The sequence below is a fragment of the Eublepharis macularius genome, chromosome 14 (assembly GCF_028583425.1).
Source record: "Eublepharis macularius isolate TG4126 chromosome 14, MPM_Emac_v1.0, whole genome shotgun sequence".
In the NCBI taxonomy this organism is placed as follows: domain Eukaryota; kingdom Metazoa; phylum Chordata; class Lepidosauria; order Squamata; family Eublepharidae; genus Eublepharis; species Eublepharis macularius.
Genome location: NC_072803.1, coordinates 4,952,892 through 4,965,286, shown reverse-complemented (window position 1 = coordinate 4,965,286; position 12,395 = coordinate 4,952,892). Strand labels below are relative to the sequence as shown.

Below are 12,395 nucleotides of genomic sequence, written 5' to 3'. Positions count from 1 at the left end.
AATTCTCCGGCGGCTGGCCTGCGCCTGCGCAGTCCCCATGTGTGTCAGCACAGAAGAACTCGATGAACATAAGTTACAGGTATGTTAACCCTGTTTAATAACTAATACTTTGAACTGAGCATGGTAAATGGATGGGTAGCCAGTGGAGCAACTGTAGGATGGGAGTGATGTTCAAGCTCCTCCTCGCTCCTGATAACAATCGAGCTGCAGCATTTTGCTTTAATTTGACCCTCCTAGTTCCGGCACCTGATAAAAATGGTCACAGGGCTGGCGGCCCCGCCCCCTGATCTCTGGACAGAGGGCAATCTAAACTCCCTCTGTCTGGCAATCAGGGGGCGGGGCCACTGGCCATGCACTATTTTCACCAAGGGTATTTAAACTTTAAAAAACTCCCCCCCCCTTCCAGCTGACCCAAAGTGACATCATTGTGCAGTCCTGAGCTCCACCACCTATTTTCCCAGAAAAAAAGCCCTGATAATAATAAGATAGCAGCTGCACTACTGTCGCCTAGATTCCTGGATAAAATCCGAGTTGGCGACCCATTAAAAAAAATCTAGCCCAAACAGCTGGCGGGTTGCGAGAGCATCGCATAACGACGAGCGTCTCCATCATCATCGCGGCGCATCGAACTCCAAAATGAGCCAAGAGCCGCCCACGCCGCCCCCTATCGGCTGAGCCGCGCGTGGCAGCCGCCTGCGCCGCCGGCCCCGCCCGCCTCCCCTCCCCGCTCGACGGCCGCTTTTTGCGACACCGTCGCGCGCCCCTGCCGTTAGGCGCTGCCCGCTCGGCAGGGAGGGAGTGCGGGAGGTCACTGGCTCCTCGGCTCGCCTCACGGCCGACGGACAGGCGGGCGGGCCGGGCGCCGGTGGCGGCTTCTCGTCGTCGTCGTCCTCCTCCTCCTCGCGAGTCGGGATGTGGCGCGCGCTGGCGCGGCGCGCGGCCCAGCAGTGCGCGGCCCCGCTGCGGCCGTGGGGGGCGAGCGCCTCGGGCCCGCGGCGGGGCCGCGCCTGGCGGTGCTGCGGCGGAGGGGGGGCCCTGGGCCCGGGCGCCTCCCGGCCGCCAAGGCCGCTGCTGCCCGCCGGGGCGGCCCGCGGGAGCCCCCCCGGCCAGCGCCAGCCGGCCCGGCCCTGGTGCAGCCTCCCGCCACACCAGAAGGTGAGGGCCCGGGCCCGAGGGACGGGGGAGGCGGCGCCGGGGCCTGGCGCGGGCCGCCCTTCAGGTGCCCTTCGCGGGCCTGGCCCGGGTCCCCGCTGCCCGCCTGGCCCCGGAGCTGCTCCTGGGGGGGCGGCGGAGGGGAGACCCCGGCCAGGCCAGGCCCCCTCAGGGCGGCTCTTCGTGGCTCGCCTCGGCGTCTGGCTCGGGCGGGCTCCCTTTCCTCCCTTGCCCCGAGAGGGTCTCGGCCCACCTCCCCCCGAGCATGCCGTGGCCCAGAGACCCCTTCCTTCCTCGGCAGGGGGTGCCGCCTCTCTCCAGGTCCGAGTTCCAGCTGTGCCCCCCTTTCTGGTCTCCCCAGAGAAGTGTCCAGGGCTCAGAAGCCGACCCCTGGCTCTGGAGATGGGCCAGGGGTCCAGCTGTGCCCCGCTGGAAGCTGCCCCTTCCCTTTGTGACGCCCCCTTCTTTTTCAGGTGCCCTTGCCTGCCCTTTCCCCAACCATGCAGATGGGCACGATCGCCCGCTGGGAGAAGAAAGAAGGGGACAAGATCAGCGAAGGGGATCTGATCGCAGAGGTACCTTGAGAAGAACACACAACCTGCCCTTCAAATCATCCTGTTGGTCTGCAGTTGGCCCCGGGTCCCCTCCTTTGAGTGGGCTGTAAAGGCCTTTTTATGGAGCTGCTCTGGTTCGGGAAGAAGATTCAATCTTTAGCGAGTCCCGTCTAAAGGATCAGGTAGCAGGTGACCTTTCTTTGCCTGAGATTCTGGAGAGCCACTGCCAGTCCGAGTAGACAAAACTGATCTTGATTGACCAGAGTCCTGGCTCAGCAGAAGACAGCTTTGCATGTGGCTGCTCCTCATAATTTATTTCCACCGTCCCTTGTCTGTGCTCAAAGGGGAAGTTGACTCTTGCTGTAATTGGGGTGGCAGACTTCTTGGTAGTGGGAGGTTGATGGGGAGGGCTCGAGTAAATATCATGGAGATGTTTGGGGGATTTTTTTGTTACTGTAACAAGATGGTTGCGTGTTTGTGAAGGTGGAGACAGACAAAGCAACTGTGGGGTTTGAGAGCCTGGAAGAGTGCTACCTGGCCAAGATCCTGGTGCCGGAAGGAACACGGGATGTTCCCATTGGAGCCGTAATATGCATCACGGTAGACAAGTGAGTAGGTTTGTGTCCAGCTTTGTGCCGCTCTCTTGCTTGCTGCCATCTGCTTTAGTTTTCTTCATTTTTGCCACCTCCTTTTGACCCAGTTGCTCCATCTCCTAGGATCTTTTCTCTCTGTCAGTCCCTCTCTCTTTCCTCTTCCGGCTCAGAATCTCAGCAGCTACAGAACCTTTACTGGACTCTCACAGGTCTGCCCCTTAGGCGTACCGCCTTGTGGTTCTGGAGCTCACATCGGCCACAAATTTCTTCCCCTGAATCCTCTGAACTGTGAACCATTTGTCAGTGTTGAGAGGCGCTCTGCACCTGCTCAGAGGCAAATCTTATGTTCTGCGCTCCTTGGCTGCTCTGTTGGGTTGGTTCTGAGGCTGAGCCCAACTTTCTCCTTTTCGAAGCCCTGCCATTATTTCTTTCTCCTCTCCACCTGGCTGAGCAAGGGAGCACATCTCCTTTGTGTTATGCATGGCATCTAGCATGTGGTTCGCACACAAATATTTGATGACAGTTGTATGGGGCATGGCAAGTCTGTTGATACAAATGCCTTTGTATCAGCTGATGGCTCCTTCCTGCCTTTTCCTAGGCCAGAGCTTATCGATGCCTTCAAGAGTTACACCTTGGATTCTGCTGCCCCTGCTGCCCCTGCAGCCTCAGTGCCTCCCCCTCCAACAGCAGCAGCTCCCCCCACGCCACCCCCAGCTCAGCCTCCTGCTCAGGCTCCAGGCAGCTCTTACCCTCCCCACATGCAGGTATAGTATAAGGCTGTAGTTAGTCCGTCTGTCTATACCCTTCCTAGGTTTTTTTTTGTTTTCCTGATTCCCTTTTTTGTGCTGCAAAATCTTTGCAAATCATAAGCACAAGCAGCTGGAGCCCAACCAAGCTGTCCCCATTGTGGAAATGCAGGATAAATAGTAGCTGCCCTTGGGGGTGAGGGTGTGGGTGGGGGGAGCTCGTGGAATGACATTGTTAGCAGAATCTCCTACCCCTGTCCTGGATATCTCTGTAGAGGCTGTACAAGGCTATGTTGTAACTGTAAAGAATTGGGAGGTTCTCTTGGATGCTACCCCAGGGTGGGGGACCTCCCATGTATCACAGACCTTCTCCTTTGATGAGGGCATCAGACAAAAGGGGGCTGTTCAGCAAGCTAGAAGACTCTTAAGCTACGTCCTTTTATTCATGCCCCATGTAAGGAAGCCCAGAGATACAACCGTACTGTTGACCAGACCTTGTGCTGCAGTGTTTTCTGCTGCCGGATCACTGAGATGTAGTGGGGAGGAAAGCCCATTGTGCGCTCTTAACTCCCTAGATTGCTCTCCCGGCCCTCTCGCCCACCATGACGATGGGGACTGTTCAGAGATGGGAGAAGAAGGTGGGTGAGAAGCTCAGCGAAGGGGACTTGTTGGCAGAAATTGAGACGGACAAAGCGACAATAGGTGAGAAATCTCTGAGCCCTGAATGAATACTGACTTTGGAACTGACTTTTGTAAAGAGCCCAGCTTCCTTCTGCTGGAAGAGGGACGTGCAGTGGGAACAGAACTATGTGGTGGTAGGTGCAGAGGAGTTAGCCATGTTAGTCTGTAGTAGCAAAATCAAAAAGAGTCCAGTAGCACCTATGTGGAACTATGTGGAACTCCTATCAGGGAAGGGCCGTGGCTCAGTGGTACTGAGCATCTGCTTTGCATGCAGAAAATCCCATGTTCAATCATTGTATCCTCAGTTAAAGGATTGTGGATGCAGAAAAAGGCCTTTTTCTGCTTGAGGCCCTGGAGATCCATGGCCACATGGGCTAATGGTCTGAGTGAGGCTGCTTCACAGATGAGACCATAGCTCAGTGATGAGAGCATATGGTTTGCCTGCCAAAAGGTTCTGTCCTTGACATCTCCAGTTAAAGGTTCCTGGGTAGCAGGACAGGAAAAGACCGTATAAATTCTGGAGAGCTGCTGCCTGTCAGAGTAGGAAATACTGAGCTTGCTGGGCCAAGGGTCTGGCTCTGTTTAAGGCAACCTCTTAAGTTCTTCTCGTCTCGTAGCGGTGGAACTTCGCTAGAAACTGCACCAGACTTGATGACTGGATGAAAATCCTCAAATGGTCTTAGCTTAAAATATACACACAATTTGTGGACTGGAACTTAAGCCTGTGGATCTAGCCCACCTTTCTTTTCCTTCCCCCTGTCCCTTTTAAGGCTTTGAAGTGCAAGAAGAAGGCTACTTGGCCAAAATCTTGGTGGCAGAAGGCACACGGGACGTGCCTTTAGGAACTCCGCTCTGTATCATCGTGGAAAAAGAGTCGGACATCCCAGCGTTTGCTGACTACAGGGATGCTGGAGTTATTGACATCAAACCTCCAACCCCAGTATTGCCACCGAGCCCTGTAAGGACAACCTCTGTGGTGATTTCTTTGACGGGGGGGGAAAGAAGGAAATGATGAGGGGCCCCAACTGTGTATCCATTTGAGCACAGAATTTCTTCTCTTACACAGGAGGCTTTTGTAAATGGAAGTGCCTCCTCCCCGCCCCCCCCCCCCGGCTGCCTCCAAGTCACCCCTCCATGTGGTCGTTCAGGCTGGCTTGTGCAGCCTTTTTTATCAGTTTGGTCGGCCTTTTTCAGCAGTTTTGTGTGAAGGGGCTGTGCCACTGTAGAGCAAAGTTGTTCCTAGCAAGGTGCATTGGCTGTCGACTGAGCCCTGCAGTTGGGAGAGCAGACTGTTCAACCCACTTCCGGACATTTGTTCCATCCTATCAGTCCTCTCTTTCCTCTCTCATATTTCCTCCAAGTAAAACGGGCTCCCTAGCCAGCTCCCATTGGGACTTTGCGCACTTAGATCATGCCTTGTGCCAGCACAAACCCACCGTTCTGCTGGGCACTGGACTGGAGGGACCTGCACTGCCTGCCCCAGCTTGCCGTATGTCCCATTTCTGCTGCAGAATCAATCGGGGGCTTGGGATAGGTCCACTAGGGGATACTTAAAAATGCACGCAAATCAGCCTGTAGTCATCTACAATGCCTTACTCTTTTTCCCAAGGTGGCAGCTCCTCCTTCACCAACCCAGCCTTCAGCCACTACTTCAGTTAAAGTCACCACACATAAAGGGAGGGTTGTAATTAGCCCCCTGGCAAAGAAGCTGGCAGCAGAGAGAGGAATTGAGATCTCACAGGTGAAAGGTGAGTCGCTGTTCACAGCACGCTTTAGTGGTTTGGGCGACTGAGCTTGCCCCCAACTCACTTGCCCAGGCATTACTCAAAATGCTTGTATTCTGCATCCGCGCAGGCACAGGACCAGACGGACGGATAACAAAGAAAGACGTTGAATCATTTGTGCCAGCCAAAGCTGCCCCGGTGAGTAGGGCATGATGTGTAGCAATGCATTATTTCTGCCTGGGCTGGGCCTGAACATTTTTGGGAAGGCCTTCCCCAAACTGGGACTCAGCCTCAGGCCTGACTCCGGGGCCTGGGACGGGTGTGATGATGCAAAGACCTTGAGCACATTCCGGACACCTTTCTCTCAGTCCCAGGTAACTGCCAGTCCAGACTGAAAGACTTGTTGCTTTAGGAACTGCGAGCAGGTTGCACACAGCCCGCCACATTGTAGTGATACTTGCTAGGAACATGATGCTCACTTATATTTTCTTGTTTGCAGTGAAACTGTGTGGAATTACTGATAAATAGTCCAGGGCACTGCTTGTTGCCAGCGTTTGCTGTATGCTGCAAATGTAATTATATAGATTTGTGACCTGTATCTCAGGGTTTAGTTAGCTCAAATGAAAATGCAGGGCTCAGCCTGCACATATGCCCACCTGTTAGGACGGCTGCACATATGCCCACCTGTGGTTGCTGTATCCTGCCTGTGCTTGCAAGCTTCTCACCTTCCAGCCGTGTCAGCAACCCCACCTTATCCCCCCCGCCCCCTCCAGCTCTGTTTTCAGACACACCTGGGGCTCTGAATTACTTATACTGCATTGAATGGAGAAGGAACAGGAGTTGCATTTTTCTGTTCACTGGAGAAAGTGAGGAAAGGGTGAGGCACTGGGGTTTCAGAGCTGCTGTCTGTGTACGTGCAATAATGGCAACAGTTCAAAACTTAACCTCAAAGAAATGAGTTGTCATTTCCCCTCCCTGGGGGCTGGGGTGGAACTTCTTTACTCCTGGGTCTTGTCCCTGAAAAGCTTTTCTACCTACAGGCCCGGGCACCTGAAGCAGCTCCTGTGACGACACCAGCAGCAGCTGCTGCTGCTGCACCCCTTCCCACAGGCGTCTTCACAGATATTCCAATCAGCAATATTCGAAAGGTAAAGAGCCTGCCCGTTCCCCTTTGTACAGGGTTGCCACAGCAAAGAGCTCTGCTTCAAAATGGTGGAAATGTTGGAGCCCGAGTTGAGAGTTTCTCCCTGGGTGCTTAGGTAGGGTTCGTGGGGGAGTGGAGATGTTAAGGAAACCTAATAATGTCATACCATACTCTTTGGCACCTTACAAAGGCCTGCTCTACATACGCCTTGAAATAAGGGGGTAGAATGAACTGAACCACTTCAAGTTACAGGTGGAGTTACCAGTTTCAAAGGTTTCCATGTGTAAATTCAATTCTTGCTGATAAAAAGACAAGCAGAAGAAAAAGCAGGCTGGAATAAAACCTTTCTGCCCAACGTGCTAGTTTTCTACTTCCAGGAAATGTTCTGGGCAGTGGAGAGTATTTCAGCGTGGTGCCATCCACCTACAAAGTGTACTGGTACAGTTTTGCTTCTTAATGCCTGTCCTTGCCCACAGGTGATTGCTCAGCGCTTAATGCAGTCCAAGCAAACGATACCTCATTACTATCTCTCTGTTGATGTAGACATGGGAGAAATACTGGTGCTAAGAAAAGAACTCAACCAGGTAACCTGCTGTTAGTGAGGCAGTTTGAAAGGGTTGGGGTGGGAGAGGGAATCAAACCTCCTGGATTAAAGAGGGCTGCTTCTTGCCTCTCTGAGCAATGGTTTAACGTTTCCTGGAGCTCCCCTTGCGTGGCAGATGCTGGAGTGTGCCATATGTTCTGCCTGCCCTCCTTGGTGTTGCAGCAGGACGGGAGTCCACATGCATCCCTCAGATGTGCCCCGCCCCCCAAGATATTCTCAGCTCAGCTCTTAGAACACGCAACCTGATATGGGATGCTCTAAGGGAAAGATGACTAATTCGGAGGCAGCTTGGGGAGGGGACGGGTTTCACTCCCTGGGGAGTTGCATCATTGGGGCAGAAGTGAGGAGAGGGAGCTTAGGCAGGCCTCTCATCTGGAATCCCAGCTTGGGAAGAAGAGAAGAGCCCACCATTTAGTCTGAAGAGAGGAGGGGAGACCCTGTTGTGAATGGGGGGCTGCAGATTTTCAAGCCTGCCTGACTGGCTGGGCTCTTAGAAGATATTCAGCCTGCTCTTGCTACTGTTGGCCTGAAGGTTTAGTTCCCTTAAGACCTGCAGGGGCTGCTCAGGGAGAGCAGTTCCATGCAGTTGTAGTTAGGTGGGGGAATGGGGTGGGAAGGAGAATCTGCCCTCCTCTGAAGTGACTTGGGGCGGGATGAGCCATTCTGCAAGCACTGCCACCAGCTGTCTTGTCTTTGCAGGAGACGCCAGAGAACGTTAAACTTTCTGTCAATGACTTCATTATTAAAGCTTCAGCGCTGGCTTGTCTGAAGGTGCCTGAAGCAAATTCCTCTTGGCTGGACACAGTCATTAGGCAGTAAGTGAACAGCTCTAAGACAGCCAGTAGAGTTCTTGATCACGAACAGCCACATCTAAGAGCACGCTGGAGCTTCTGGCAGCCGTCTAAGCACCAGGGGCAATGGTCGGACCCAAGTATGTGCCTGCCGCTGTCCGTGTAAACCTGAGCTTTCCTTTTCAGCCTTGCTTATTCTTTTTGTGCCTCTTCTAGGAATCATGTAGTTGATGTCAACGTTGCGGTCAGTACTCCGGCAGGGCTAATAACGCCAATTGTGTTTAATGCACACATCAAGGGACTGGCCTCCATTAACCAAGATGTTGTAACGTTGGCAACCAAAGCACGCGAGGGCAAGCTACAACCACGTGAATTTCAGGTAAGGAATGTGTCACCGGAGCAACTCCCCAAGCTGCAGCTGAAATCTGGGTATTCAGAGAGACTCAGAACTGGGGCTGGCTGGGGAGCGGAATTTTCTGTTACAGGTGCCTCTCAAGCAGAACATTGATGCAACGTATTTCCTTACAGGGAGGAACTTTCACGGTCTCAAATTTAGGAATGTATGGCATTAAGAATTTCTCCGCCATAATCAATCCACCACAGGCCTGCATTTTAGCAGTTGGTGCTTCCGAGAAAAGGCTGGTGCCAGCAGATAATGAAAAAGGGTAAGTTTGTCTAAGTGCCTTCGGTAGGAACGGATGCATACAGGAGTGGCTCAGCTGTGTTGCTGAAACAGGAATCATTCCATGATGTGTAGAAAAGATGGCCTTTGGAGTTGACGCTCTCTTCTTCGCTTGCAATTTGACACTCTCTCTCTCTGTGAAATAACACGTGGTAGCAAAGGAAGAGGGTAGAGGTACAATATAATAGTAATAGATTTATTAACATTAACCATAGACCATCACTAGGTTAAAAAAAACACGCTTCATCTAACAACAGTGACATCCAGCATCATAGTGAGAAAAATTAAAATATACTGTACAAGGAATCATGCCTGTTACAGGGACACCCCGTTCAGGGAACCCTTGGATCTGATCTGATCTTCCTGACTGCGAATGCAAACTCTGAAACTCTGCAGGATACGTGACTGCCACTGTCTGCTAACAGGAACACAGTTTTCTCAGTTTCTGAGTGTGCAGCTGTGGCAGGTAAAATTCCAGCCAGAAGTTTAATTCTGGGTTCGTTGTATAGTGAGCAGTATAATAAATAATGAGGAAGGGGTCTCCACTGCAGATAGTCCACAAATACAAATGCGGCTTTCCTCAAGTGTCTGAGAGTAGCGGCTGGCCGAAAAGGCTGATTGAAAGGTCTGAAAGTGGAGGGCAGTAAAAGAGGCTCTAATCTGGTAGTTCGAAATGCTGACTAGGTACGTGGATCTTGAGTGGTCAGATTTTAATAATTTATACCAGAGGGCTGCCCTAGATTTAGATATTGATAGCCGATCGATCGCTGCATCAGAATTGTAGATCCAGTCCCTAAGTTGGGAGTTGTCAGTTGAAGTCCCTAACAGGTCGTCAGGAATGTAGATAAGAGGCTGTTATTTCGACTCCACGAGCTCCAGAAAGACACCTCCGTGCAAAATAGGGTGGGAATCTCTGGCTCACTTACCGACAATATCCCTATTAGTAAAGGCGTTAAGCAGGTTTGCGCGCTGTCCCCTTTATTATTCAGTCTTTACATAAATGACAAATATAATCGTTTCAATGTCAGTTCAACATGATTAAAAAACCAGGAACCCAGAAGTGGCTATGGATGCAATATCATTTTTCTTCATTATACCGCTACTCCATATCATGCTATGTTCATTCAGGTTTTGGCAGTCCTATTACATTGCTCATTTAATGTCTCTTCACGTTGATTGTATCAGCATACCTTGTGCTTATTAGATGTCTCTTCATATGGAGTGTTTTCGACTTACACTGCATAAACTCAGTGAGAAAGGCGGACTAAATACATTAAATAAATAAAAATAAAGGAGGAGCTTTGGCTCCATTTTGCAGCACCTGCTTGAATGCAGTCTTAGGTTCAGTTTGCCTGAGAACAGCTGCCAGTCAAAGTAGATAGTGATAAGCAAGGAGGACGAAAGGCAACTTCATATGTTCATTTGTGAAGATTTTGGATCAAGGTAGCTCCAGAACTGTGGCTATGACTTGCAGAGAGGGCCTTTGAATAAAATAGTTTGGTGTAGTGGTTAAGAGCCAGTTTGGTGTAGTGGTTAAGAGTGCGGGACTCTAATCTGGAGAGCCGGGTTTGATTCCCCACTCCTCTATTTGAAGCCAGCTGGGTGACTTTGGGTCAGTCACAGCTCTCTCAGAGCTCTCTCAGCCCCACCCACCTCACAGGGTGTTTTGTTGTGGGGATAATAATGATATACTTTGTAAACTGCTCTGAGTGGGCATTAAGTTGTCCTGAAGGGCGGTATAGAAATCGAATGTTGTTGTTATAGTTTGCACCAGGAATTTCTTTCCCGGGCTTGGTTTGAAGAGGACTAAGCTTTTGGGCTCTCTCTCCCCACCCAGTTTTGATGTGGCCAGCGTGATGTCTGTGACCCTGAGCTGTGACCACCGTGTTGTTGACGGGGCTGTCGGAGCCCAGTGGCTCGCCGAGTTCAAGAGATTCCTGGAGAAGCCGACCACCATGTTGCTATAACTTCCCCAACCCATCAGGACTCATTTTTGTCACATCACTTCATTCTAAAGAAGCTATTTATATACCTAGTGTTTAGACTTTTAAACAAATGTTCCTTTCTTTATTTTTTAAACAAATATATATATATAAATATACAATAATTGCTGGTAATTATTGCCAGTTGTACAGATTAATCGTTTGCAAGCACTTTCCAGAACCAAGTACGACGATGCCGTATTTTGCAAACTTTCCCCTCTTGAAAAGTACCAACTGTGTAAAATCATGTGAGGAACTTGTGCTTGATCAGGGGAACAAAGGCCAGCCCAGTAATCTGACGGCCCCTTTTGAGTTCCCAAAAGCAAGCAAGCTGGATTGCAAAAGCTTTAAAAAACGAAAAGAAAAAGGAGAGAGACCTGAAATGCGGGGTGGATGAAATTAACACTCTTACACAAAAAGTGGACCTGCCTAGCCTCTCTGTTCTCCTGTCCTCTAGACAAGAAGACTTCCCTGAGGGATGGAGTAGAACAGGCCTCTTAACGGTTCACTTTCCTGTTTACTTTGGGAATTCTGCATTTTTTCAGGTTGTGTATCTGTAGGAACCCTTTTTGAAGCACTTTAACGGAAAAGGGAATGAATTGTGCTCTATAAACTGCACTGCAAAAATGTCTTTTGGACCATTTCCTGAAAATGTGCCCCTTCTGGTAAATTTGTATGGCTTCTGCTTTTTCATTCAGTCCTTCATTTTACAGTTGAAAAAATGCTTTATGCAGGTGTGGTTCAGGAGAATGGTGCAATTTAGTAGACATTGAGAGCTGCTAAAAAAAAAAGGGGCATCAGTACTCCAACATCCGGACCTCCCCCCCCCCCGCGGCAAGGTAATCGAGGAATATCTGACAGGTATTGAGAGTGGAGGCAGTGCTGCAAGGCCATATGCTGGCCACTGACAGGAATGCAAGGTCACAGTTCCCCTGGTTTAAACCAAGGACTGCAAAGAAGCCCCTGGTGGTTCTGCTAATCCAGAGTGAGTCAGTTGTGCTCAACTTCATTTGAGATGGCCGAGATGAGCTCCGTTGTGGCTGCAGGCCCAGTTGTGGGCTGCCTGCTTTCTTTAGCCCGGAGCTGCTCCTAGTGCAGCAGCATTGCTGTCTTGGAAACAGCAGAATTTCTTTGGCCCTGTAAATAGTGTAAAAAATTCCAGTGGTTGGAAATGGTTTCCATTCCCGATGGTGCCCCAATTCATTTATCACTATGCCCTGTATTGGAACAGATGCAGAAGTGGGGGCCCTCCCCCGTTTGCTTTTCAAACAAGGATCATGTCGTAGACTTGCCAAGTACATGACCCAGAATGCTGAGGTGGCCGTGATGTAAATCGACCCGGAATTGTTCTGTATCATATGCAGTGCATTAAGTATTGTCTTTTGTAAAGTTGTGCTCCCAAATCCACTAAAAATATCCAAGAAAGATTATACCGTGGAGATAAAATATTTTTGTGAGACCATCTAACCAATGTTTTCCTGATTTTGGTTGCAGTTATGCCTAAAATCTTTTGTTAAGCAGGTTGCACTTAAAAACAATTTTTAAAATGTCCTCAGTTCCAAACTGGGCTAGTGGGCCTGCGTGTTCCATTAAACGTTTGGAATTTATTGGCATGTTTTTCCGTGTCCCCAGTACTTTCTTTATGTGCGTGGGTCGTATGTTATCTGCATGTGTGTGCATGCGCTCGCGTGCACAGCTCACCCTGCTGCTGATACGGACTTGGAAGGCTGCTTAGCTTGCTG

The 12,395-nt window shown here is 50.5% G+C and overlaps 1 protein-coding gene across 1 annotated transcript; it reads left to right on the top strand.

Moving 5' to 3' along the window:
* The first annotated feature begins 809 nt into the window (after nt 1-809).
* On the top strand, nt 810-12,270 carry DLAT (dihydrolipoamide S-acetyltransferase). The gene is made up of 14 exons (XM_054997801.1): nt 810-1,155; nt 1,626-1,727; nt 2,190-2,314; nt 2,898-3,063; nt 3,621-3,747; nt 4,497-4,684; nt 5,336-5,474; nt 5,581-5,648; nt 6,491-6,598; nt 7,071-7,178; nt 7,898-8,013; nt 8,206-8,368; nt 8,518-8,654; nt 10,509-12,270. The coding sequence occupies exons 1-14, from the start codon at nt 913-915 to the stop codon at nt 10,636-10,638; spliced, it is 1,920 nt and encodes a 639-aa protein (XP_054853776.1). The 5' UTR covers nt 810-912; the 3' UTR covers nt 10,639-12,270.
* The last annotated feature ends 125 nt before the right edge of the window (nt 12,271-12,395 follow it).

Excerpts from the sequence above, each read along its gene's own strand:
- DLAT (XM_054997801.1), top strand. The coding sequence starts at position 913 with ATGTGGCGCGCGCTGGCGCGGCGCGCGGCCCAGCAGTGCGCGGCCCCG. Across the intron at positions 3,064-3,620 it reads CTTACCCTCCCCACATGCAG|ATTGCTCTCCCGGCCCTCTC; the intron begins GTATAGTATAAG and ends TTAACTCCCTAG. Across the intron at positions 8,655-10,508 it reads CCAGCAGATAATGAAAAAGG|TTTTGATGTGGCCAGCGTGA; the intron begins GTAAGTTTGTCT and ends CTCCCCACCCAG.